The sequence below is a fragment of the Lepidochelys kempii genome, chromosome 7, assembly GCF_965140265.1.
Source record: "Lepidochelys kempii isolate rLepKem1 chromosome 7, rLepKem1.hap2, whole genome shotgun sequence".
Lineage (NCBI taxonomy): Eukaryota > Metazoa > Chordata > Testudines > Cheloniidae > Lepidochelys > Lepidochelys kempii.
This window is the reverse complement of record NC_133262.1, coordinates 94227834-94254275: the sequence shown is the minus strand read 5'-3', so window position 1 is coordinate 94254275 and position 26442 is coordinate 94227834. Positions and strand designations below refer to the sequence as shown.

General features: G+C 40.3%; 1 protein-coding gene across 14 annotated transcripts in view; it reads left to right on the top strand.

Annotated features, from left to right (window-relative positions):
* Positions 1 to 26442, top strand: part of EXOC6 (exocyst complex component 6) — a 178619-nt gene that overhangs the window by 133059 nt on the left and 19118 nt on the right. For 11 of the 14 annotated variants that reach the window (XM_073353878.1, XM_073353873.1, XM_073353872.1 and 8 more), the window contains one exon: positions 12094 to 12167. In XM_073353878.1, coding sequence (XP_073209979.1) covers positions 12094 to 12167 — 74 coding nt within the window. Of the gene's footprint in view, positions 1 to 3085; positions 3974 to 5511; positions 6149 to 12093; positions 12168 to 12678; positions 12832 to 26442 lie in introns of those variants that run through there. The other 3 variants (XR_012160030.1, XM_073353882.1, XM_073353883.1) reach the window with 3 other exon arrangements.

Sequence of the window (26442 nt, the reverse complement as noted above, 5' to 3'; positions counted from 1 at the left end):
GCACTTATCCTTATTGAACCTCATCAGATTTCTTTTGGCCCAATCCTCCAATTTGTCTAGGTCTTTCTGTATCCTATCCCTCCCCTCCAGCGTATCTACCACTCCTCCCAGTTTAGTATCATCCGCAAATTTGCTGAGAGTGCAATCCACACCATCCTCCGATCATTTATGAAGATATTGAACAAAACTGGCCCCAGGACCGACCCTTGGGGTACTCCACTTGATACTGGCTGCCAACTAGATATGGAGCCATTGATCACTACCCGTTGAGCCCGACAATCTAGCCAGCTTTCTACCTACCTTGTAGTGCATTCATCCAGCCCATACTTCCTTAAAAGAGTATACAGGATCAGGCCCAAATTAAGACAAGAACAACAGGAGTAGATGCCAGTATATTTGGGGAAGGTGTTTGAAGTTTAAAGGGTGGACAACAAGAAGACAAGTTCATGGAGTTGCTTGAGTGAGTAATGCATGATCTTAAAGATTGCAGTCTTATTTGTCATGTTGCTGAGACAACAGTTTACTTTGCCTTCTTAAAGAAATGTGTTTGAGACGTAGTTTAAGGGCAGGATGGTTGGATTTAAGAAGCTGAGAGGCCTGGTCATGCCTCCAAAGCACTGACAGTGCCTCCATGATAGCTTGCTAGGGCATTCTAGCATTCCAGGGCATTCTAGGTCTATGTTTTGCTTAGTGCTCCTTCACTTCCCTGTACTGACTTACAAGTATCCAGGGCTGCAGGGGGTGGCGGCTTCCACTGGGTTTCTAATCCCCAACCTGCAAAGGCAGGCAGGCAGGGAATAGGTGGGCAAGGACAGAGGGTGGGCAGAGCCTTTGTCAACCCCCAAACCCCACCAGCCTGCACAGATGTGCTGGTGCAGAGGAGGTAATCTGGTCCAACTATAGGGCTGGCACAAATTACTCCCATTTGCCCCTCTTCTCCTTCCCTCCCCCAAGCAAGGGGGAGCCAGGGTATCCCTTGGTATTCTGCTGTTAATTGAATTGTCTCATTAGCACTGACCCCCCCCCACTTATTAAGGCAACTCCTATCTTTTCATGTACGGTATATACCTGCTACTGTATTTTCCACTCCATACATCTGTTGAAGTGGGTTCTAGCCCATGAAAGCTTACACCCAAATAAATTTGTTAGTCTCTAAGATGCCACAAGGACTCCTTGTTGTTTTTGCTGATACAGACTAACATGGCGACTGCTCTGAAACCAGGGACCAGATTGTGATTCTGGCACAATAATGAATAATGAAAAGTGTTGGGCAACCTTAACTACAAGCATTGCTAACAGCTCTACCTATAATTCCTATACAATTAATACATATGTTTGCTATGTATAAATATGTTAGAGTTTTATTTAATTCTCTGAAAAAATTCTTCCTTTCCATCCCTTCCTGAGATAGTTATTAATTTCCTGGCAGAATCTTTGAGGATATGCTGTTTACAGGCAGATTGTTATGTGGTTTATGACTATAAGACTCTGTGTGTATGTGTAAAAGTCATAATTGACTATGTGTACTACATTAACTTCCTACTCCCTTCCTTTCTAAAAAGTTGTACCTGAATGTAAAGACAGATTTAGTAGGAACTCCAGAGCCACTACCATATTGCTCATTGCTCAAATGCCATGGGGTTGGCTGAAACAGTGATGTAATGTTACTTTTACTTGCACAACATAATGACCTGTTCATTGCTTGAGACCCAACAATCTACTCCTGAATGTGGGTTTTCTGCCCTCTATTAGGTTGAGAGGGAATGCTTTTCCTTTTCCAACTTTTACTCAGCTAGGATAATTAACTTACATTTTCTATATTTCTAGAAATGAAATTAAATAAACTGTAATAATCTTCCAAGCCCATGGTTTTATTGACCTTTCTTTTAGATTTCATTATATGTTTCAAAGAGACTTTTATAGTCTGCCTCCTGAATATTCTCCCAGCAGCAGCCCCTCCCTCCTCAGGCCATACAGGGAAAGTGTGCCATGATATCACAGAGAAGGCAGGGTTCCAGTAAGCTGTGCTATAATCTTAGCATCTCTCTAGTGAGAATGCTCTAAGTGACTTCTCAGTCACATATAACTTTCTTTTTTACATTTTCCTAAACCAATTGAAGGATTTTGTTTTTTATCAGGACTGTGTCTCTACAAGTTCTAGCTTTTTTGCTATCGTCCTGCTCAAAAACGTGAGGTTAGAATGTTTTTACAGTGAGAAGTCTGATTTTTAATTTTCCCATAACTTAAAATTAGCCAAAAGGATAATGTTCAAAGTTTCCCCCCAAAAAATAATTTAGCATATAGCAGAGACTAAGCATGGAAAATTTCAGACCAAAATGTGAATGTTTCTGAAAGTTGTGTGTGTGTGAGGGACAAGGTGAGGGACTGGGGGAGTAATAATTTTATAAACTGTTTTCATGCTTAACTAAAATGGATAACCCCAGGTGCCTTGTAGCATTTATTTTTATATACAACTGTCGGTAAAATTTTAACTCTTTCTGCAATGTTTTTAGTGTATAACAATTTCTCTGCAAATCGATTTGATCAAATATATTTCCTTAGAAGTGTTTAGCTACAGCTAAGTAAGCATTTATGTAATGTTTGCTGAATAAGTATCTTACAAAAAATACCATCTTAAATGTGCAAAATAGGAGGGTAGGCACCATAGTCTGCCTAGAGCTTGCTTTGTTGTTGGAGATTCATTCATAAGGTCTGTCACAGATGCATTCCAAGCATTGCTGTGCTGGCTGTGATTTATGTTCTTGCTCATCGCCGTCATCCAGCTTTATTCTTTGACATTTTTGGATTAATGGCTATGACAGTGACATTTCCATTAGCACTCGGGATGTGCAAATAATTCACAAATGGCAGGTAGCTTCCTACTGTATTTGATAAATGGATTTGATGTTTTATTGACCCAGGGAAGTGGAGGGTATATCAGATGCATTCTGAATTCGAAAGTTTTCAGGTATAATGCAGAAAGTTCAGTGCTTATAAATAGCCATTTTAATTATTTTAATTCTTAGCAACATTCTAATCTAGACATTTGTTCTGATTTTAATCATACTTTTTTTTATTCTTTCAGGTTTACAAGTAGTATATTATACAAACGGGAGATGGAGAGAACAGTGGCAAAAATTTGATTTCCTGTAAAATTTGTTTCCTTAAAAAAATTGTTAGTGAATTTAGTGTTTGAAAAAGATTCTGTATTAACCTCCCTCAAGACTGAAATTTTGTTAGTCATAAAACAAGTACAAGGACTAGTGATTCTTGTGGGAATGGAGGAAGAGCTCTTGTGGCATGCTCTGAAATTTCACAATCCTGCATTGCATTTTGAGGATCCATACTGGTTTACATTTTAAAGAGGCAGATCAGCAGGGCTCAGCAGCGAGGTTACTTGCTCCTGATGCTAGAGAACAGAAGGAGCAGATTACCTGGCTGCTTCAAGATGAAGTTCCTCTGATGCTAAAAGAGGAAATTATGTTGCCAGGCCTTCCCATTTCCAAGGAGACAAGGGTGTGAGAAGAAAGAGAAATGTTAAAGAAACATGTTGTGACTGGTCTGTCTCCAGGAGAAATTTGGGGGGCGGTTGGGGAACTTAATCAACTTTTCCCAAAATTTTAAAAGTTTTGGATTTGATTCACGGGATGGGTGGAGGTTTTGCAGGTGTTCTTACTGGAACTGAAGTAGTTGTTTTATTCCCTATATATTATACAATGTGAAGAGTATTTTGGAGTCTTTTATATCTGTGGTAATCTGCAGCTAGTATGAATGGGATAAGTATAGGGTTTCCCAGGTTTTTTTCTGATTATCATTTAAGAGGGGTCACTGAAGCCTGTTGCAGAAAAGCTACAGAGAAATCCTCCTGCTTGCGCCAGAATACGAGTACACTGAGGGGAAGTGGGGTCACCTCCTGAAGATAAAACTCACAAACTGTAGCAGGCTGTTTGGGTCTCTCCCTGCAATGCAGTGGGTAAGAGTAGCAGGAGTTTGTTTGGGGAAGGGAGATTGCTAGGAGAGACTGAGCACTGGTTCTGGTGGAGAGCCACAAGTACATAGAAAAAGCTTCAGGAAAGAATCCAAACTTTTGGATTTTCTGACTTACAAACACATTAGATGTGTGCCTACCACTAATAATATATCATCGGATATATATGCATGTAATGTTCTAAAACGACTGTCATTGCTAAGATTATTTGGTAATTTATAATATTAAATATAAGTAGAAATGTTTCCTATCTAAGGTGACCGGAACTAAAATTGCTTTTTGAAAATAAAAACTATACCTGAAAGTATGTTTAGATCCACAGTATTTGAAATCATTTAAATATATTTATTAAAATAGAATAAGACCTGCAGCAAAAGACCTGTTTGTGGGAAAATTTGACTTGCCATGGACAGTGTCTGTCAAAATATATACTTAAATTTGGGCTTATGCTTGGCATAATTGTAGAACTCAGGGTCTGTGGTTTAAGGGGATATAAAGTTTTAATTTAAAACATCATGCCATTCTGGATATATTGACATCAGCATTTTTTAATGAAATGGTAACTGATTTAGAAATACTAATAGTGAGAAAGTTACCAAAGAGTTTTGCTATATCATTATTTGTAAAAGATAAAGAGCGACATCCTGATGAAGGATTAAATGTCACAAAGAGGCACACAAAGCTTAGCAGGCCTCATAACCCACCTGTGCATCAGCCTGGCTGACACTTACGGCAGTTAGGCTCGTGTGTAAGAGAGATGGAAGGGATTTGCACCCAGTCCATAAAAGGACATAGAATTGCAGAAACTTCTTGGGAGATAAGAGGATTAATGCAAATCAGCTCCTGCTGCCATTCCCGTCCAACCACTCTCTCATAGATCTTCCCCTTTTTTGCCATATTGTGCCTGGATAGGGTTGCAGCAGCCTTAGGGGGAAGAGGTAATTTGGACCCTATTTCACTTTATTTAACCCTTTTGCAGGTGGCCTCACATACAGACAAATAAGAGGTTGAGGAGCCAAAGCCCTATTGTTTTTTTGCAGGAGACAGTCTCCTGCTCCATAGCCTACTCAGTCTGCTGGCTGAACTCCCCTTTCCTGGGAAGTCATGTTGGCACTAACTCACCTGAGGTCATCCTTCATGGCAGTTTGTGGGAAGAGAGGGACAGTTCAGTGGGCAGAGTTGGGTGGTGACTTTTAAGTGCTAGTTGACAGCCTCAGGGAAGGTCCCCTCAGGGTATGTTGAGCAGCTGGGAAATCCAACAGTGCTGCAAAGCTGCTAAAGGCTCTGTGATGCTGAAATGATTTTTGGGTCATGATTTGGCCTTAAATCTTCATGTTCTGGGGTTAAAAATTAATTTACAGCTTTGCTGTCTTGAGTTAGAATCCAAGAAGCAATGCCATGAAGGTGAAGAAACAGCTGTGCTCAGTTAACTTATGACCTTAAGCATGTACCGAAATTTAAGTTTCTGTCACTTAGGTGCAAACCATTCATTTATGCTCTGAAAGTAAATGTTGAATTTCCAGGCCTGTACACTGAGCAAGTGACAGACATGAAGTGATGGTTGCATATGCTTAGGGATCGTTAATAGGTAAGGATTTTTTGTCATAAAATAAATAGTAGACCCTGGCATTTTGTTAAATATAGAATTACAGAGAGGCTCAGTATTATCACTGTTTACTGTTACAGATAACCTAAATTTCAGCATAGCAGAGATGTTCTTTGTCTTAAGATATAAATTAAAATAATTGTGTACTTATTGGCAGAGTTTGTGAGGCCTTACAGCTTAACTTGATGGCATTTCTGTGTTTGGATGTAACATGATAATATTTGAACGCCACGTCCAATCAATTCTAAAATTTCAGGAAACATTCCAGGCATCAATGAGCAGAACACTATTGATTTGGGGGAAAACTGGAAAACCAGAGGGGAGAAATTGGGGACACAAAGATCTGTTGCCATTTGTTTAGCACGGCCACAGCTTCAGCACCTCTGCAATTGTCTGTAGATCAAAGAACTGGTTAATGACACCAATTAATACTTTCCAGCATAACAATACCCCTATTTCATCTCTGCCCATTCTCCCAATCGGAGAGGGGGGATGGGGAAACCTGGCATGTGGGATGGGGGGAATTGGGAAATACACACAGCCCCTGGCATGAGGAGAGAATGGGGGACCCTGGTAAGAGATGGAATGGGGGATTAAGGAGAAGAGGGGTATGGGGGCAAAAGGAGGGAAGGAGGCAATAAGAAGTATGGGAGAAAAGGGGAGTACACAGAATTCCTGGCAGGGGGAGAGTCAGGAGCCCTAGTATGGAGGGAAAGGGGGGGAGCATGGGGAAGAGGGAAATGGGATGCACCCAGAGTCTCCTGGCATGGAGGCACGCAGACCTCCTGACAGCAGGGAGAATGGGGGACCCTGGTATGAGCAGAAAGAGAAGGGCGAAGGGGGGCGCGCACAGCTCTTCTCACATATGTGTGGGGGAGAATAGGGGATGGTGTCGGGAAGAGGAATGGGAGACATAGAGCCCAGGCATGAGGTAGGGGAACAGGGGGAGTGTTGCAGGGAGTCCCTGAAATAGAAGGGGATGGGACGGTGGCACAGAGAGAATTTGTTGGGAGGAATGAAGGAATTCAAAGAATCCCGGATTGTACACTGAACTTGGCCTATAAAATCTAAAGGGTTTGCAACTCCCTAGGGTTTATTATCTAAATGTACATCCTTATTTTATATGCAAAAGTTAGTTAAAAGAACAAAACGTTCACACCAGAAAATACCAGAGTTGAAGCTGTCTGCACAGTCTTAAAACTTGGCCCCCTTTTGCATACATTTTACTATCCATATTTTAATTACATAATTGCAAATTATTTCTGCTTTGCTCCCAAGCTTCATTAAGTGCATGGGCTGGATGTTGAATGATGCAGGGTTGTGTAGTGAATGCATATTTGTGTTAAACAGTGCCATTAGTGTGCTGGGAGACCTGTGAACAAAAAGAGGGTGCATGAACTAAATACTGTACATTTTCTTATGACTTGGCCAAACCAAAGATTTTTACCAGGCCACAATAATGCATATATGCAACTTAATTCCCTGCCAGATTTCAAGTTTCTCTCCCAAACCCCTGAGGATTTTTTAATGGCAAATCTTGCAATTTTCTCTCTATCTATCTTATACAAAATGTCTCAATCATTTTTGGTCAAATTAAAAAAAAATCACTCTCAGGCTGAGAACAAATATGGAGGATTTTTTTCCTGAAAGATAAAAGTATGGCAACATTTTATCAGTATCTAGGCAGAACCCTTTAGAATGGATACACTGACAACCTTAACTCTAGATGTTACTTTTGGTCCACTTAAAACATTCTGCAGTTCAAAATACCTAATTAGCGTTATAAAATGGTCATGGAAATGTGGTAACCCAGACAAAAATCTACTTGTCTGACCTTTGCCATAACTAGGGTCCCTTCTGGCTTCAAAATTATATTATATCTATAATCAGAGGAGATGCTAGCCCATTGGGAGCCCTAAACAGGAATATTTTGGGGGCCCCACCCCACACACAACTCATAATAAAAAAAACTGTCCATAAATTACATAACACATTTTTGAGTGATTTTCAAGACCCATCCGCACCTTGTAACACTGAAACAAACACAAAAAATTGAGGACCTTTCCTCCTGCCCAATTCCCCCATTGCATTATGTAATTTACGGACTGCCCCGAAAGAGCGGATATCTTTAGGCTACAGCTCATTTAATTCTCTTCCTTAGATGTTCTCTATGGCAAGTTGCTGAAGAAATCCCTGATGTAAGAAACTACTGGGCTTCAGGAACACATCAAATGTAATTCCCATGAGCTTGGCACTGTATTTGACAACTGGGCTTGACAGAATTACAGTCCCTGTCCTTGGAAATAATGGCAGTCATGGAATGCCTACAGAAGATAATAGTAGGATATGTTGTCATTTAGAGTTGGAAGTAGTGAAGAAGTGTGGTTTCACAGTCCAGGAAAATATGAGGAGATTTTCTTATGCTAGTAGGTGTGCAGGCAATATTTTCTTGATATGGTTTGTTTAACAAAAGAAGCTAATACTTTCTCTTTAAAATTTAATTTTTGGCAGCTCTCCTCCCACCAATGCTTCAAACTTTATTTTTTTACAAAAATACTTCTACAATGAATCTTTCCCCACCCTCTGCGTAGAATGTTAGCTATATCACTGATATAGTATGTTTCCTAATACAGGAAACACAAGCAACTCAGAAATCAGATTTAAATACGTTGGTCACTGTTAACCAATCAGCACTAACCAACAGTTAATGAACAGTGGTATATGACTTACCACACATTTCTGTTGGTCTTGGATCTGGTCTAAAATGCAGATTTTTTTTTAATGAAAACTTTGGTTAGTGAAAATTAAACTAATTTTTATTGTAAATTAATATATTTGTCCAAATTAATAAATTCTGATATTGCTTTATTGTCTAAAAATGTTATTTAAATTTTTTTCAAATGCTTTGGCAATCACTTTTAGATGCCCTCAAGAAGGGCCTTGATCCTTGACTGGGGCCAGAGCACTACTATTATGCAAATAAACTATGGCTCTAATAGTCTTACTCTACATTTATAGTTGACAGTTGCCCATTAGGATATTCTTTAGTCTCTATTTTGCCCATTTGTACAAAACACTTTATTGGTATGGTATATACTGCTGCAAACACTTTCACACATGCTTAACTTTATGCATGGGACTGATCTCATTGAACTCAATGGGACTGCTCCATGCTGAAGTTAATTATATGCAAAAAGCTGTTTGGTTGATTGGGGCCATTTATTATTTTTTCTTTCCATTAGTTGAACCAGTGTCTTCTTTCTGTAGGTCAGCTTTCATTTGACTTTCAACATTTTCTAGCTAACCTCTTTGCAAACCTACATTTTACCCTTCCAGGGAGTCAGTGTGGTATGGTGGATAGGGCACTGGACTCGGGAGTCAGGAGACATAGGTTCTGTTTTCAGTTCTGCCCCTGACATACTGTACGCTTCAGTTTCCCTTCTGTAAAATTAAGACAGTGGTACCTACCTTCTTTTATAAAATGCTTTGACATCTGCAGATGAAAAATGCTGTATTAAAAAAGTTGCAGATTTGTTGTATAACAAGGCAAATATATTATAATCATTCTCTTCATTCTTGAAAACAGCTAAACCATTTGTATTCAAATGTCCTTTTTAAAAAATCACTCCCATTCTTAGAACAAACCTGCTAAATGTCAGCCAGGAAGGTAAAAAACAGAAAGTGACCCATTAGAATTGAAACACTTCTACAGCCTTAAATAGAGTTGTTGCTGTATGCACCACTAATAGTTAAATAACAACAACCTAGTGTTCCATATGAGCCCTACCTACTATTTAAGACAGCAAAGACCAATTTTTATGAATGTAAGAACCTACCCTAGAGTGAGAAGAATAGACTTGCACAAAGCTAACAGATTTTAAAAAGCATGCCCATATATGATTTATTATTATTAGCAATATGCTTCTTTGTTTAACCATCTCTAGTACAGCTGTGGTACATAGCAAAAGGTTGAGATTTGGTGGGAAGATAATCTCCAGGTTGTAAATGTGCCTTTGGTAACGTGATAGAAATTGGGTGTGAATGTCAAAGTTATATGGCTTTCTAAAATATACTTTGTGCATACACACTGGATTTGTAATGTGACCTTTTATTTGCCTGCCATCATTCTATGGATTCAGTGCATGTATAAATACCTAGGAAAGTTCAGAGACAGTGCTGGGAAGGTGTGTGGGGAAGACTTCTGCTGTCTTCTGCTATACAATAAGTGTGGGTGTAAATGTCTGGAGACAGGACTCTTCTAGAGTCCTGTCTTTTTCCATACAGGGTAGAAAGGTGTGTATGGAATGAGGCAAGGGCTTTTGCCTCTGATGACTGGTCATATTGAGCAGTACAGAGCATTCCACTGACATCTAGCAAATAGCTGAATATGGTGAAATAAATTCTTCATTTTTCTATTTTTAAAACGTATGAATTTCCATATGTAAAAACTGAATTACAAGAATGTTACGATAAAAAGGCACTTAGATGTCAGGAAATGGCAATGTTAAGGTACATGCAGAAAAATGTACATAGACAGCGTTGAGGCAGTCCTTGCCCCAAAGAGCTTAAATAAAGACATGATGCAGCAAGTGAATGTAACAAGAAATAGAAGAAGGATGAAGGAAGAGTAATAGGATCTTGTGGTCCAATAGCCTTACAATGTGCACAACTTTTTGGCTCTGAGTCATTTAAGCTTTGAAAAATGTGCCAAACCCATAGCCTGTGCTCTCCCTTAACATTCCTGCTCCCAGAAAGTGTCGGTTTGTTGCCTGCCTGTTATTTGCTTGGTTGGTTTTCACCCCCGTATACAATAGACTATTCCCAACTTCCAATCTACTTAGTATCATTAGTTCCTTTTTTTTAAATAAGTCATCCCCACAACTCCTGTAGCTGATGGGTCCCCTCCTCTTTGGGCACTTATCCTAACTGGGACTGGAAGGACACCATGCACCAATGGTTTTCCTGCTCTGTTGCTGTCCAGAGGGACTAGGTTGGGTCCCTGCAGCTGTCAGGTGCAAGATGGTAGAAATTCTGTTGATCGTATATGAAGTGTGTGCTCTGATGTCCCTGTGGTCTAGGTTTGGTATAATGCCACCAGGGTCTAAGCATTCAGTTATTCCCCTTTCCCATACCTCCTGCATCCGAAAGTCAATCTCACCACCCCACAAAGAGTACAGAGTGTCTGGAACTGATGATTCATTGGGGCACCTGGGCTTTTCCCCCTCCTCCAGTGTTGTTGGGGGAGGGGGGGTGAGGTGCGCTGCTGGGGTCATGTGCCCCCAAAGTCCTAGCTCCATAAAAGGACAAAGAGGGATCAACTTGCCCCTGGTGGCTGGCAGTGGGTGCAGCTGCTGCATCTAGGAGCCACCTTAAAATGGCCATTCCTGCTGGAAATTCTTTGGAGGGCTTCAACCCATGTAGTGCTCCTGAGAGCAAGGGAAGGAACTGCTGGGGCATTGTGCCCAAAAAGCTCCACAAGGGGGTGCAAAGGGAGAAGCAGAAGTGGGTCTGGCTAGCACCTTGATGCACTGCTGGTAGTGACTGTTGCTTTCTCCTTCCTGAAGGATTCATCACCTTCCACTGGACAATTTTAATTAGATTAGATCATCCTCTCTGCCTTTTTCCTAATTGTGGGTTCATTTATGTTGCATCTTATTGTGGAATTTTTTAAATTAATTTTCAAGTTCCTTGTAACTTTTATTTTACAAAGACAAAATCTTCAATAAGCTGTGCCCTTTTCCTGCTTTCTTTCCTAATTCACTAACTTTATTTTAAACTGCCATAAAAATAAGTTAAAAATAAATCTGATTTTTAAAACACTTTAACAGCAAATATCAATGGTAATACATCTTACTGAAATAATGCAGCTAGTTTTTTAATATATGTCCCCGTCCCCCCCCCCTTTTTTTTTTTTTTGCTTTTGAACATACTTCAGCCTTCCAATTCTGACAACCTACTTTGGGCTTTTTAAAGAGCAAAATTCCATTATCAAAAAACTTGTTAAAAGGCATGAGCAGACATTCCACCTCTGTTCTGATTATGGTGCTTAGAACTTTCCACCTGTTGTCTGCACATTAAGCTAACTCCCACCTAAGTGTCTGCCTTTTATTGCTGTTTGACTAGAGGTGAGATTTTTATTGAGCAGATGCTGTGACAAAAGCAGATGTTTAAAAATACGTTGACGGCCGTGGAATCGGTATCGTTTCAAAATGCTTTTGTAATCAGTCACCTCAGGACAAAAGTATAAAGTGTGCTGCTCACGTGATTGGAGTATTATTACTGGTTTTAAACTTTATGTAGGATAAATGTATCATAATTAAGGATTATAAGAGTTTTAAATGATGGAGAATGTGAATTAATAGTTATAATCTTTGATTTCTATCAAAATAGTTAATGTCTACTCCATTGTAGTATCCCACATTTTTAATGAATAGAAGTTGCTGCTAGTTTTTTTTTTTTTTAATTCTGTCTCCTTAATATTTCTAAACTTTGCTTACAGTGTTCGCTAGTTCTGAGCCTGTGCCAGGATTCCATGGGGACACCCTGCAGTTAGCTTTCATCGACCTCAGACAAGTAAGACATTAGTTGGTTTTTTATCCTGTTGATTTCCCCCTTTTGATTAGTGCCGAAGTTGTTACAATTCAATGATCTTTCATATTTTTAGATTTCTTAGTGTAACCACTGTTGAAAAACAGCAGTTATTTTAGGTGGTATTAGTGGGCTCTTCCCTATGAGTTAGTATTAAACTTCCCCAGCATGATGTTAGGGGGCACTGTGCTACCAGAGGTGCCATCTTGTGGATAAAATGTTAAATTGAGGTCCTCACTACTTGTCTAGATACCGTGTCACTTTTTATGCAAGAGTATACATGTTGGTGTGCTGGCCTGATTCCATTTCAGGCAATTACCTTCTGCCTACTGAATTACATCCTGCATTTTCAGTTTGACATAGTATTGTTCCCTACTGCCTGTCCTAAACGGTTATGTAGAATTGTTTTACCCTGTTAAACTGCTGCCATATTCCACGCTAGTGATGACTGATTGATTTCTAATGCTATGTCCATTTTAATTTTAAATGTCTTCAGTGATGGGCTCCAAACTCCTCCGTTGGGAAGACTGTTCCACAGATCTCACCATAAGGAAAATTTTCCAGACTGAATCTTACTTATCTTTGTTTCATCCCATTACTTCTATTTCCTTTTCTCGTTAGATTCTTATGCTGTGTCCATCACTAACAATTCATCTTCCTCAGTTTTTTTTAACCTGATATTATCTTTTTTTAAAAAAAGGATTTATCATAACTTTTGTTTTCTTTTGTTTCACAAATATAGTAAAAGTGTTACCTGAACTGTGGAATGAATAGTTAATCAAATAAAGATGGGATTGACTTAAGCACTCCAAGCCCTTTGACAACATTATTCAGCAGTGTTGCCACTTGACAAAAGTCATCTAGAAAAAAGGGGTAATCTAAGAAGGGTTCCATGCCAGATTATCTGTGTATTCACAGTGTTTTCGCTTCTGCATAGCTTTCTCACGGCAATCCAAATCTTCTCAAAAAATGAAAATCCTGTTGTAAAATCATTTTGCAGATAGTCTTCCCCTCTCTCATGCTAATGAGCAAAAAACAGGGAGGAGGGGGAGCAGCTTTTTCAGTGATAAAGTTAAAAGGTATAGGGTCAGATTCTAAGATCACTTACACAGGTTTAATGATACCTTTGCAATCAATGAAGTTACAGTGGTGTAAATCTGGAATAAGTGAGCAGAAGATCAGGCCCATAGCCTGGTGTTAAAGCTATACAATGGAAATGTGATGTCTGTAGATAAGAGAAGTGGAAGAAGAATTTCAGAAACTGCAATTCGATGTGTGGAAATATAGTTCTCCTTTTGGAATTCTACATCAGAGGTCCTGGGCTGACAAGTAGACTTCATCCTTTTGGATTTTTATATCCTCCCTTATTACTAGTGTTGTAGGCCATTAAATGTCTTCCACTTTGTACTACAGTAAGTAGTTTAGTTGAAGGGAAGAGAAGTTTAAAGATTGATTTCATTATGGGACAACTTCTTTGCAACTTTCATTATCAGAAATCCTATAAATCTTTGAAGAGACTACATTTCTTTTAGGAAAAAAGTAATTTTCAGCTGTGCAGGAGCATGGGACGAGTATGTGTGCATTTACTATAGGAAATAAATAATATTTTTGTATGTTTAACTACCAGTTGTTGAATATGCTAGATAAATACTTATGGTACTGCTTATATATGATTATTTAAATTGTGCTTGGATTAGCAGTATGTGTCTAGAATTCTTTTTATGCTGTATAATACTTCACAGAGTGTCTTTTGCACATACTGGGAATCTACAAAATTTCAGATATTTTATAAACTTCAGAAATTTAGGCAATTAGCTTGTTATTGAGCCTCTAGCTGTAGAATAGTTATATAGCATATTTTGTTTATTTTTTCTTTTATATTTCTTGTGTGTCTCATGAGAAACTCATAGGGATTCAGGTATTCATAAAGAGCAACAGTTACCTTTTAGTAAGGATTTAACACTGTTTTCCCTCTCTTCCTTTTTTGTCATCCATTTCTCTCTTAATAGGATAGATGACAGTTCTTTTCAAGAAAACTTAGAAAGGCAACATAGCCTTTTTCAGAAACTTCTTATAAAAGGTCATGCTTCTGTTTTTTAGTTTGAATTTGATACTTCTTCATGAATTGTGGGATATGAAAGATAAGGAAGTAGGTCCACTGGTCAGGTTTTACCTGCCCACCCGGACTGTGCCCTGAGGTCAAACTCCTGATATTTGCTGTTCAGTACAGAGGAGTTGATGACAGGTAGGGGCTGATACAAGGGGGAAAGCTTGAACCATATCAAAGCTAAAAGGCAGGAGAATTGGGACTCAGTGAGAGACTGTAGCTAAAAGATGGATCAGCAGGATTGCCCTCTTTTTAAAAAGTAGCTGACCTGTGATGGAAAAGACTTTATCATCCTGCCAATCACATGCTTGCTAATGGAAGCCAGTTATTTCAACAACAGCTTACTCCCTCTGTGTCGTATCAGGACAATGTATAAGATTAACAAGGATAGGGCAATGTAGTATTGGAACACTCAGACACAAGAAATAAATCTAACTTATAAGGAACCAGCTTTGGAAGAACCAGGAGGATAACTAAGCTTTCATGGTTACTGTGGGGTGCAAGGAGCGGACTGGGCAGGTCGCTGTTTCTAAAGAGCACACTGAAAGTGCTTTCCTCTTAGCAACTCCTGAGCTGCTATCTCTCCCTGCCAGTAATAGTTCTGAACAGTCAGGTCCCAGTCCTCACATTGCAAGCCCAGTTCCCCCACATCCTCTCCACAGCTCTAGGAGAAAAGCTATCAAGAAGAGCTGCACCTAGCAGCAGCAGCTTTCTGCAATCAGGTCCCATTTCTCTTCCTGATTGTGGTGCTCTCATTGTCTTATCATGACCTCGTACACCCCCACCAAAAAAATAACAACTTTGTTCCTTAAGGACCATGTTTTTTCCACTCTACTCGACTCTACTTAGATTCTCGTACCATTTCTGTCACAATGGTATCTGAGCAACTTCCAGCAGTACATTAAGTGACCAGCATGTGTTGAACATGGTTCTGTCATTCTCCCTTTCTGCCTTCCTCTCTTAAGGAAAAAAGTTTTGTGTGTGGATTTTCTTTTATTTTTTATATGTTTTTTACTTGTGTATGCTGTACTCTGTGTGTTTATTAGTGAAGGTATGGCAAAGAAACATGCCTTGAACTTGGAATGCTAAGTGACGAGGTTTGTAGTGGTTATTAGGGGATTTTTAATTTTTTTATTTAATACCATTGCAAAATATTTGTATAGTCATTCTTTTAAGAAAAGAAGGTAGAGGACAGGATGTAAAAAAAAAAGTGGGTAGTGAGAATGGAGCAGGAAGGAAATGTGGACTATGGGTTGCATACTCTTCTTGCTAAAAGAAATTATGAAAATATCTACATTGATTGTTGTTGTTTATATAGCTAGTAATGTGTGCTTAGTATTTTACAAAACCAAAAAGAGACAGTGTCTGTCCAAAGGAGCTTATGTACTAAGACTGGACATTACACTACAATAATAACAGCTAAGGGAAGATCAGGGGTAAGTGAAAGTAAGTGTTATGTGAAGATCATGGAATTGTTTGTTTGTAGGCAACTTGTTGGCTAAAGACAAGGAATCACCCCTACATGGAGTGGGGGCGCAAATCAAACAAGGAGATCCGTAAAAGTCAGTGAGACCAATGGGGTGATCAACAGGGAGGCTGATGTCCCGAGGGTGGGGGAATGGAAGGAGAGGAGAAAAAAGGAAACCAACACTGCTGAATGAGGATTTAGGAGACGTATGTAGAACAGCAGCCCTGATGCCAAATGCAGATGAGCTGGATCATGTGTAATTTGAAGAAAGAAAGGGAGTGGCAGAAATGAAGGGAAACAGGTTGCAAGGACAAGAATAGGAAATAATAATTATTAAACCTTTCTCCTTTGCCTGTTAGGTGGGGATTTTCAGGCTCATGGACTCTCCCCCACTCTGCAGCATGTCTGGTTATTCAGAGAAACCTATTACTCCTGTAGAGTCCTACCACAGGCTGTTACATAAAATGGAATTGTGCTTGTCTGGCTTTCAGGTCAAGGATCATTGCTCTGCCAGGGAAAGGAGCTCAGAGTCTGGTGGGTAGCAAGGGTTTCTCTGTCTCTCTGCCCTTTTTCCCTCTCTCCATAGACTGGTGTCACTGAAGTATAAGGAGCACTTCAGGCAGTCCCTGCCCAGAACAGAGGCACATAAGGGCTCCATTCCCCACACAGCCACACCACCTTGGGATTATAGGGAGACAGGTGAAAAATCTCTTCCCATGTTCAAAAGGACTTGGGCGTGACTACATGGGATGTTACTCTGTAGCAAGCCCAGGTGTGAATCTACAGCGCACTAGCTTAGCTAGCCGCACAGTAATGTCCTGTGTGGATACTGCTACAGAATACTAAAAGTTCCATAATATGCTTTTACATCCTGATCTTTGAAACAGTAGTACATCAGGCACCCTGGAACACTGTGCTGTAGCACTGTCCACACAGGATGTTACTGCATGGCAAGCTGGGGCACTGTAGACTCTCATCCTCATTTTCCATGCAGTAACGTCCTGAGTGGTACTAGGTCTCTCCTGAGCTTCTGACATGGGTGCTAGGCATCCTGAGGGAGAAGGCAGGCATCCTTTCATGTTCTTAGGGCCATTAATCTCACTAATACTTTTTGGTATCCAGACAGAATTCAACCAGGAGATTTTGTTCTTTGATCTGATCAAATTATATATTTGGTGTGAAACAGAAAGCTCTCTGGGGTAGGGACTGTGTCTTTATTTATACAATGCCCAATGCAAAGGAGTCCTGGCCTCTAGATGCTACCATAACACAAATAGTTACCACAAAGTTCTGGTAATTTCACCTAAACTAGAGTTTTTCCAGGATGGTTTACTGGAGTCTGACAACCAAGCACCATAGGAAATTGGCTACCAGATCTAGTTGTGTTCTTTATGCAGGTGCATCAGGCTCCCCCCTGCATATCAACATGTGTCAGGATTAATCAGAATGACAGATTAGACATACCTGATCTGGTCTAGTTGCCATTACCTTCACAATGCTGGGTGTTGAATTAGTTCTTCTATCCATGCAAGAACCACACTAGTGTTGTTATTATTCTTATAACTCCAGAAACCTTACTGTTCTAGGTATGTTCTTTCCACAATTACAGGGAAATAGTTTTCCTCCCATCATTTTGTTTCAATCCTTGGCACCCCTTGGGAAGGCTGTGACATAATGGGCATTCCTAGCTCTCTAAAGTTATATCTCAAGCATATGGCGTGTGTGTGTCGTCTCATTCTAGCCAAAATGCAAAAGCCTTAGAACCTCGAAGTTGCAGCAGGCAAGATGTTAAAATCCTGCATGAGATGGCTCACTAGGCATCTGGGAAACTATTTACAAAGAAGTAGTGAAGGCTGCCTTTACCAGGTCTGTAGAGGTATTGTGGGAGAAAGTGTGTGAGCCTCATCTGAGGAAAATTTGCAAAATAAGTTTCCATTCCTCTGCAGAAGCATCCATTGGTAGGAAAGTTCTGCTGGGTTGGTTCCCAAATAATTCTTTAAACTATAAAGCTCTTGCTTTGTATGGGGGTGAATTTCTATTTCTGCCTATTATTTATTGTACTTTAATAATAATTAAAACTCTGCTCATCCTTCCCCTCCCTTCTTCTGTGAATCACTGCTCACCATTTGCCATTGATTGAGGAGTGAAGCTCTGCAGCCAAATGAGAAATTTTTTATCTGATCATTATCTTTCTATTAGCAGCTTCTCTTCTCATCCAGCCCATCCTGGTAGTCTGGTAAATGATCAGAATACAATTTGTAAATACTGAAAATTTTGTCTAAAGGGAGACTTGGACACATAACTATCTTTAGGTTATTTATATATTCTATCAAGTTGTTTTCTTAATGCTAATAATCGGTTGCTGGAGGGTTTCTAAACTTTGGAAGAACACTTCTAAAGGCCTGAGGTGAAGGGTGGGGCGTACACCTGGAGCCTCCAGAAATATTGGACTATCTATGAATTCCACAGGTAGAAAGAATTGATGAATGAGGGGAGAAACTGCTAACAGAAAATTACCCGGTAAGAAGTTTCTCATTCTTCTTCAAGTGTTTGTTCTGATGGATGCTCCACCACAGGGCGTGCAGTCGCCCCTGTGCATTCTCAACTGAAGACTGCAAAGTAGTGTCTGCGGGTCTGGGCCTGTACAGAGCCGTGTCCCACACTCTGGCAGAGAACGTATAAGGGAGGTTTAAGCCTGCCCCCCCTCAGTTCCTTTTCAACGACCAGCGTGACATGCAGGTTCTAGTGTCTGCTGTATTCAGCTTCATGAACTGCTCCAAGATTGAGATAAGCACAGTACCATCGATATACTTTCCCTAAGCCTCTGGAGCCCTTTAGGAGAAAGGCCAGACCACAGAAACAGAGGTCTCCACCTAATCAGTCCCACCCTCTAAGAGGCACTTTTGACAAGGGCATCAAGCAGTCCTCTCCACCAGATCAAGTATTGTGTCACTACCTCCCATTTGGAAACCGACTATCACATTACCTACCTGTCTAGGGAATACCTTATTTCAGATAAGTGGATACTGGAGGTCTTCAAAGTGAGCTACTCTATCCACTTCCGTTCTGTTTCTCCTTCCCATCCATCCCCACATCCCCAATCCTCTTTCGGGACCCTTCTCATGAGGAATGCCTAAAACAAGAAGTTAATTCTGTCCTCGTTCTGGGAGCAATAGAACTGGTCCCACCACAGCTCATTGGAAGAGGATTTTATTTCAAATACTAATTTGTTCCCAAGAAAGACAGAGGCTGGAGACCAATCCTCGACCTCAGGAATTTGAACGGCTGTGTTCTAGCACAATACTTCAGAATGGTGATATAATTTACCCTAATTCCGTCCGTAGATCCAGGAGACTGGTTCATTGCCCTTGACCTACAGGACACCTAATTTCATGTAGCCATCCCCCACTCCCACAAATGTTTCCTAAGATTCATGATAAGGACAGATCACTATCAAGTTCTCTGCTTCAGACTCTCCACATCTCTGGGGTACTCACAAGTTTCTCTCACTGTTCCCATATATGGACCACTGGCTTCTCAGAAGCTGGTCTCCCCAAGACGTCCAGTCGGCAACATCCAGAGCATTAGTACTATTCCATTTTCTGGGCCTCTGCATCAGCTACAAAAAAATCCATACTAACTCCAGTGCAGAGAAAAGACTTTATAGGAGCTACTCTAGACTCCACAACAGCAAGAGTCAGCCTACCCAAGGAGAGATTCTCCATTCTATCCAACCTCATTAATGTCAGCATTACAATGCAGCCCATAAACTCCAGTGAGGACATGTCTACAGGTCTTGGGACACATGTCAGCCTGCACGTTTGACTCCCCACACAAAGATGTACCTTAGATGCCTCCAGACATGAATAAGAACAGTGTATACACCAGACAGACACAGCCTGTCCAAACACATCAGTGCCTAAAAAAGGTGTTGGACTGTCTTATGTGGTAGAAGGACCCATGGAAGGTCTGTATTGGAACCCCATGTTTGCATCCAGCGCCTATTTGAAGACCCTCAAATAGATACATCTCTATTAGGATGGGGAAATCACAGCACAGGAAAAATGATTGGCACAGGAATCAGCACTCCATAGCATTATCCTGGAGCTGAGAACAGTACAATATGCTTACCAACATTTCCTTCACATCACGCAAGGTCACTCAGAGTAATACTGGACAGCAACGTATCACATCAACCAACAGGTTAGAGCAAGATCCCAGTCCTTACATGAAGAATTGCTTAGGCTGTGGAAGTGTTGCATCTCCCATCAGATAGAAATATTAGCAATATATCTACCAGGCCTCCATAATACAATTGCAGACTCCCTGACACTTCTGGCAAGATCATGAATGGGAGCTCAAAAACTCTTTCTTCCATAGCATCTGCCAGACCTGGGTATACTGGAGTATACCTCTTTGCCACTCCAAACAAAGTGAAATGCTCCACTCCAAGGGTGGTTACAACCAAAACTCTCTGGGGGATGTCCTGATAACATCAGGGCCCTGTACCCTTCTTTTTGCTTGCCCACCTATACTGTTAACCCTCTAGACCTTTCTTAAGCTGCACCGAGAAGGAGTGAGAGCTAGCTTCATAACACCTGCTAGGCCAAGGTAGGTGTGGTACTCAAACCTTATCCACCTCTCGGAGGTAACACCCCTCAGACTTCCTATCACAAATGACCTATTGAGGCAGAACTCAGGGTCCCTCATCCATCACAACACCCCGCTCTCTGAATCTCAGAGACTGGTTTCGCAGTCTCTCTCAAGCATGGAATTGACCTTTTGGATAGAGTTTAGTCAGTTTATCCAGTAAAAGCCCAATACTTGCAAGACTTACCTCCAAAAGTAGAAGCACTTCCAATCCTAGTGCTCCCTCCCATCTTCTCAATTCTTGGGAGTTCCGCTATCCAAGATCATGGAGTACCTATTGGAATTAAAAACAGAGACTCTCTCAATGAGCTCTATCAGTCTACATCTTGCCACCATCACAGCCTTCCACTCACCCATCCAGGGCTTCTCAGTCTTTGCCCACTGCACAGCAACCAGATTTCTTAAGGGCCTATACAACTTGTTTACTCCTGTTCAACAACCAGCCCCTGCAGTGGAACATCAACCTGGCTTTAAACACCCTCCTTTTAAACTGGTGGTGACCTGCTCCCTCCTCCACCTTTCCCTCAAAATTTCATTCCTAATTGTCATTACCTCAGCAAAGCAAAAGAGGGAGCTATGATTGTTCATGGCAGACCAACCATACAGCACCTTCTACACAGATAAAGTCATGCTATGTCCCCATCCTCGCTTCTGCCTGTAGGTCTCCTCAGAACATAATATTAACCAGGAAATTCACCTACCAATTTTCTACCCAAAACCTCATGCCTGCAGAGAAGAATCAAGCCTGCATTCACTGGATCTCAGAGGGGTTCTTGCCTTCTATTTGGACAGGACTAAATCATTCTGGGCCTCTCCCAAGCTATTTGTATCAACTGTAAATAAGATGAAGAGCCAGCCAATTTCCACACTAAGACTGTTCAGCTGGGTTGGGTTTCATCTTGACCTGTTATGAAAATGCTGGGTTGCGGCCTCCTCAAAGATTAACAACACATTCCGCTAGAGCTCAGTCCACATCTGTAGCTGTACTGAAGGATGTTCCCATAACAGAAGTCTGCAGGATTGCTACTTAGTCTTCTGTCCATATCTTCCCAAACATTCCAGCGTCTTTCCTGCTCCTGGAGATGACACTGCTTTTGGTGATACAGTCCTTAAAACTGTCCTGGATTTACCTCCTCAGCACCCAGCTCCTCACTGAGTTACTGCTTCAGAGTCTCCTACAGTGGAGCACCCATCGGGACATATTCATGAAGAAGTAGAGGTTACTTCCCTTACAGTAACTTGAGATCTTCGAGATGTTTTGTCCCTGTGATGCTTCACCTCCCCCCGCTTATTCCCACCTGCTGTGAAGTTTGGCTTTGCAGTTGAGAAGGGAATGAGTGATGGTGGGCTCGCATCTCCCTACATGCCCTCGTTCAGAGCATGAGGTGCTGCTCTGCAGTCTACTTTGCAGTCTGGTCCGTGTCAGCTGACTCAAGCTCGTGGGACTCAGGCTGCTAGGCTATAAGATAGCAGTGTAGACTTCAGGCTGAGGCTGGAACCCAGGCTTTGGGATACCAGAGTGTCTGGTTGGCTCCAATTCAAGCCCAAATGTCTACACTGCAACCTTATAGCCCCACAGCCTGAGCCCAGCTAGCCCAAGTCAGCTGATACTAGCCAGCCATGGATGTTTTATTGCAATGTAGATATACCCGTAGTTTCAGTATTAAGTATTATGTGCCCCGTACTGCACTTGGGAAGAAGTGCACATGTCTAGACCGTTTTTGTATGCACTTCCCCCAAAATGCAGCACGGTTCATTCTGCAGTTTGTTGGCACATCCAAAGAAACAAGAATGAGAAGTTAATTTTCAACTTTCAGTCCTAGATCCGAGGTGCCAATCAGTCAGTGCACCTGAGATTTGTAGGTGTGGGTCAGGTCAGCACTTTCCCCTTGAGGAAGGAGCATGCAACAGACATACAACACAATTTAATTTTTTTAATTGATTTATTTGCTTTACAGAAATTTTGAACCACCATATTTTTGTTAGTCATATCAGAGATCCAAGCTGTGGTTAGAAAAAACAATCCAAAAGAAATTTTCCTAGCCTCAGTGATGCCAAAAATGTTGTCATTTTTATTAGAAATAAAAAGGTAATTTTTAATGAACACTTCCAAGCTGGGGTTTAAAGAGAGAGCTCCTTAATTCCTCATTAGCAACCCTCTGATGCATCATTGCTGTTTTGTTTTATGCAGCAACAGGATAGAAGCATAGAAGACATGGACCCCACAAATGCCGTTCAGACCCGTACTCATATAATACACTAGGGAACAGTATACACTCACAGTGATGCTTAAATCTTACACGCATTGAACTTGAGGAAAGTGTAGAGCTCTTCACAACGAGGGAGAATCATGCTGAATATTTAGTCCACAGATACATATTTATGTAACTTGAAAGAAAAATTTGTCAATAGTAGATTGAAAAGGCTCAACCATAGTATATATATAAAAAAAACCCAAGCTGAAAACTCAAAGGACAATGTCAAACATTCCCAACAAGCTTAAGTAAGTAAAACCAGTAATAGACTTAAACTACTTTGAGTTCAAATTACTTTAATAAGGGTGTTAATTACTAGGGGATTAACATTGCTTACATGTGATAATAGACATAGTCGATCAATAACGGATGAGAATAATATGCATTTAAGAAGCACAAGAATCTAGCACAGATTACTTGCTCAGAACGGATAATATTTCAAAGTGGTAGGAAAACAGAGGAAGAAGGACAGAGGCAGAAGTCCCATTTTTAATACCTTGGTGCTCAGGTAATGAGAGCCAGGCTAATTCTTGCAAAGTTACATATTACATGTCCTTTCCAATCACCCAGTGTAACTAAACAATTAACAAGAATTGAGACAAAATATTGTTTTATCAAGATATGTCATCTAAGTGATGGGAAGAAGGCTTTTCCAAATAAAAGAACTAAGATTTTGCTGTGGGCCCCAGAATTTCCTGAAATGTTTGTTAATACAGTTTAATAGCTATGGACTATAGAAGTAAACTTGAAATGGTAGGTGGGGAGGGGATTGAGAAATCACTGAAGATAGTCAACCAACAGTTACATTATCATACCTGGACTAGTGGTTTTGGCTTCACTTACAGTTTGGCTATAATCAATTCCGAAACCAGTGATTTTGGCTGTACTTGCATTCCTGGTCCAGCGGTTCCCCGGTCTAGTATAGTTTTTCCTAATGGATGCAACTTCATCAGCCAGAAAGTAAGTGGTACAGGCAAACCCTGGATTACTGTAATGTGCTTCTCATGAGGCAGCCCTTGAGGAAACTTCAGCTAGTACAGAATGTTAATGAGTTGATCACACTGTGTTTCACTGATGTCACTGACTTCTGCTTGGTTTGTGGGTGCAATTTAAGGTGTTGATTTCTGACCTATAAAGTCCTTTAAGTTTTTGGATATGGTGTGTGTTCCCTCATGGTCTAACTCAGATGTTGAGATCAGCTGGCACTTCATCTAATGGTTGACATGGATTTATTGGCTTTAGTTTACCTACAAAGAGGTCTCAGTGAAAAGCCTCCAATTTTGGAACTTGCTCTTGGATTGACAGAGCCTATGTTTGTTGACCTTTAGGACATATTTCAAGGCTTAGACACTTACCCCAGTTTTCTCCAAAGGTTGGGTTGAGCTGGTAGGATTTCAGTTATCTAGTTGGTGGAGTCTTTAGTTAGTATTATTGACATTTGGTCAATCTATTACATGTTTTTAAATTTGTATGGGTGTGCTTAGAGGAACTACTGTACCATAGATGTGCTATATAAATTGAAAAATAAATACCAATTGTTGTAGACAATATTGTTGTAGACAATATTGCTCTGGAGCAGAGCTTCAGGGAACAGATTAAAGAGACAGTCAGAGTGAAGAGGCAGAATCTGACCTCAGTGATGTATTGTATTAATTTTGGTGCCAGATGTTGGAGGCTTTGATGGTCATCTAACATAGGAATCCACAACACTGGACCATGTTACTTACCTCAGTGTTAGTCTTTACATTATTTCTTGTATTTAGATTTACAGTTTTCTGAGTGCTCAAGTTTATAGAGCCAAACAAAAAAAGTAAAAAAGACTCACCACCAAAACAAACTACTTCCCTTCACCGACTGCAGAGCCCCAATTAACCTCTGCAGAAACAGATAAACTCTCTAGCATTATCCAGAAGGTCAATGAACTCTGTGGGGGTGGGAGGGCAGGACATTCCAGAGTCAAGAGCCCCCTCAAAGAAAATGCCTTAAAGAATCTGCGTAGACACCTCATCAGCATCCAGTGCTAGGACAGTATCATCGTGAACCACCATAGCTAGCGCAATCTCAGTATTCTTCCTAGACACAACTCCATTTTATAGCTTGATCTGGTTTATGTGACGTATAGTTTGGACTGAATCTGAAAAATCTTACTGCATAATAATTGGAAAACTCCCCACAGAAAGAGATACTCAACTCTGTCATGAGATATGAACAATCCATATTAACCAGACTGTTTACCTCTTGGAACAGTTCTGCTGATTGGGACTTCGCAAATGGAAGTGAAGAAATCCTTTTTTGCCTCCTACACAGTCATAGTTTAAGATTTTTAAAGCTTCTTATGTCACAGTTGGTCACATGAGAACTGGACTTCCACAAACAATGCTTAAACTGTCTTCCCTTTTATGTCATTTTACCTAGCCACATTCTCAGATCATAGCTATGTCTTCAAAACACCAAACTTTCAATCCCAAGAAATAACCTGACTAGAGTTTCAAGCTTTACACTATGATTATTGCACTCTTGGGCAAAACACTTCAGTGTTCAGTTCTATAGTATAGTATATTCCCTTTGTAGATTTGATGTTCATGTGTACAAAGACAGATTGGATTAGCTTGTTCAAAATGGTATTTTTCCAGACAGTTTGACTTTTTGTTGGTAAAGAGTCTGTGTAACCTAAGGTTGTAGATACCTAGAGAGACCTACATTGATAATGCTGAAGTTAAGGCAAAATATATGCCCAAAGACAATAGTTCTTTGTTTGAGGGGAGAGTCACATAGAACCCATTCACTGGATATGCTAGCAGTTCCCAGTGGCTAGTAGTAAGATATCCAAATGGCATGCTGACGCTGTCCCCCTCTTTGAAAATAATGGATTATACAGTGAACATGACTTGTACTTAGAAACAGCATATTCCAGTTACACCAAAGTTTAGACAGCATTTAAAGAAAAACAAAGTGGTTCTGATTAAAATGATGGATTTTATTTTTCCTAGATAGCAGCAGCCGTAAACGCACATTATCTAAAAGGTTGATGCACATGACACAGTTTTAGTACAGATACAACAAATGTTATTAAAAGAAACTTCTGTTCCATATGTATAATATGGCACTTTTCAATCTTCATTTTTCAAAACAAGCAAAGTATTTATGATTAAGCCAGTTTTAAACCTGATGCAGTTAAAAATCAACTTATAGTAAAATATAGCTTCTTATAGAAGAATATAGCTATATAAACCCAATGTAGGTAAAAATTCACTCTCCAGATCAGATATTACATGCTATATTTCAACCCAAAATAGAGTTTATAAACCTCTGTAAAAAAAGACAACATAAAAGTTACAGCTTTAAATTCAGCTATAATATTGTAAATGTTTCCTCATAATTATAGCATGTAAGTTAGATTTTGAAAACATTGTGCAGAACAGAGGTATAAGTTCTGTTTCGGGGGGCTGTGCACATAATTCCCTACATGATCTTTGACAGCGCATGCCTTTGCGTCATAAGCTCAAAAATTGGTGAATGACCCTGAAACGTGCATAATCCACAATTTTTCATCCACCCAAATTTTATCAGTGACATAGTTTTAGGCTTTGTTTGAAGGGACTTGGTGTACAGGCTAACCGACTACGCAGGAACAATTTGGCCAGAACCCCTGCCCTCTGGAGACTGACTGTCTGCCAGACTGCTGCTTTTGAAACTCTTGTCTGTTTCTAAACTCAAAAGACAGTGGTTTTTTTTTTTGTTGTTGTTTTTGTTTTGCCACTAGTCCATTATTCTTTAATG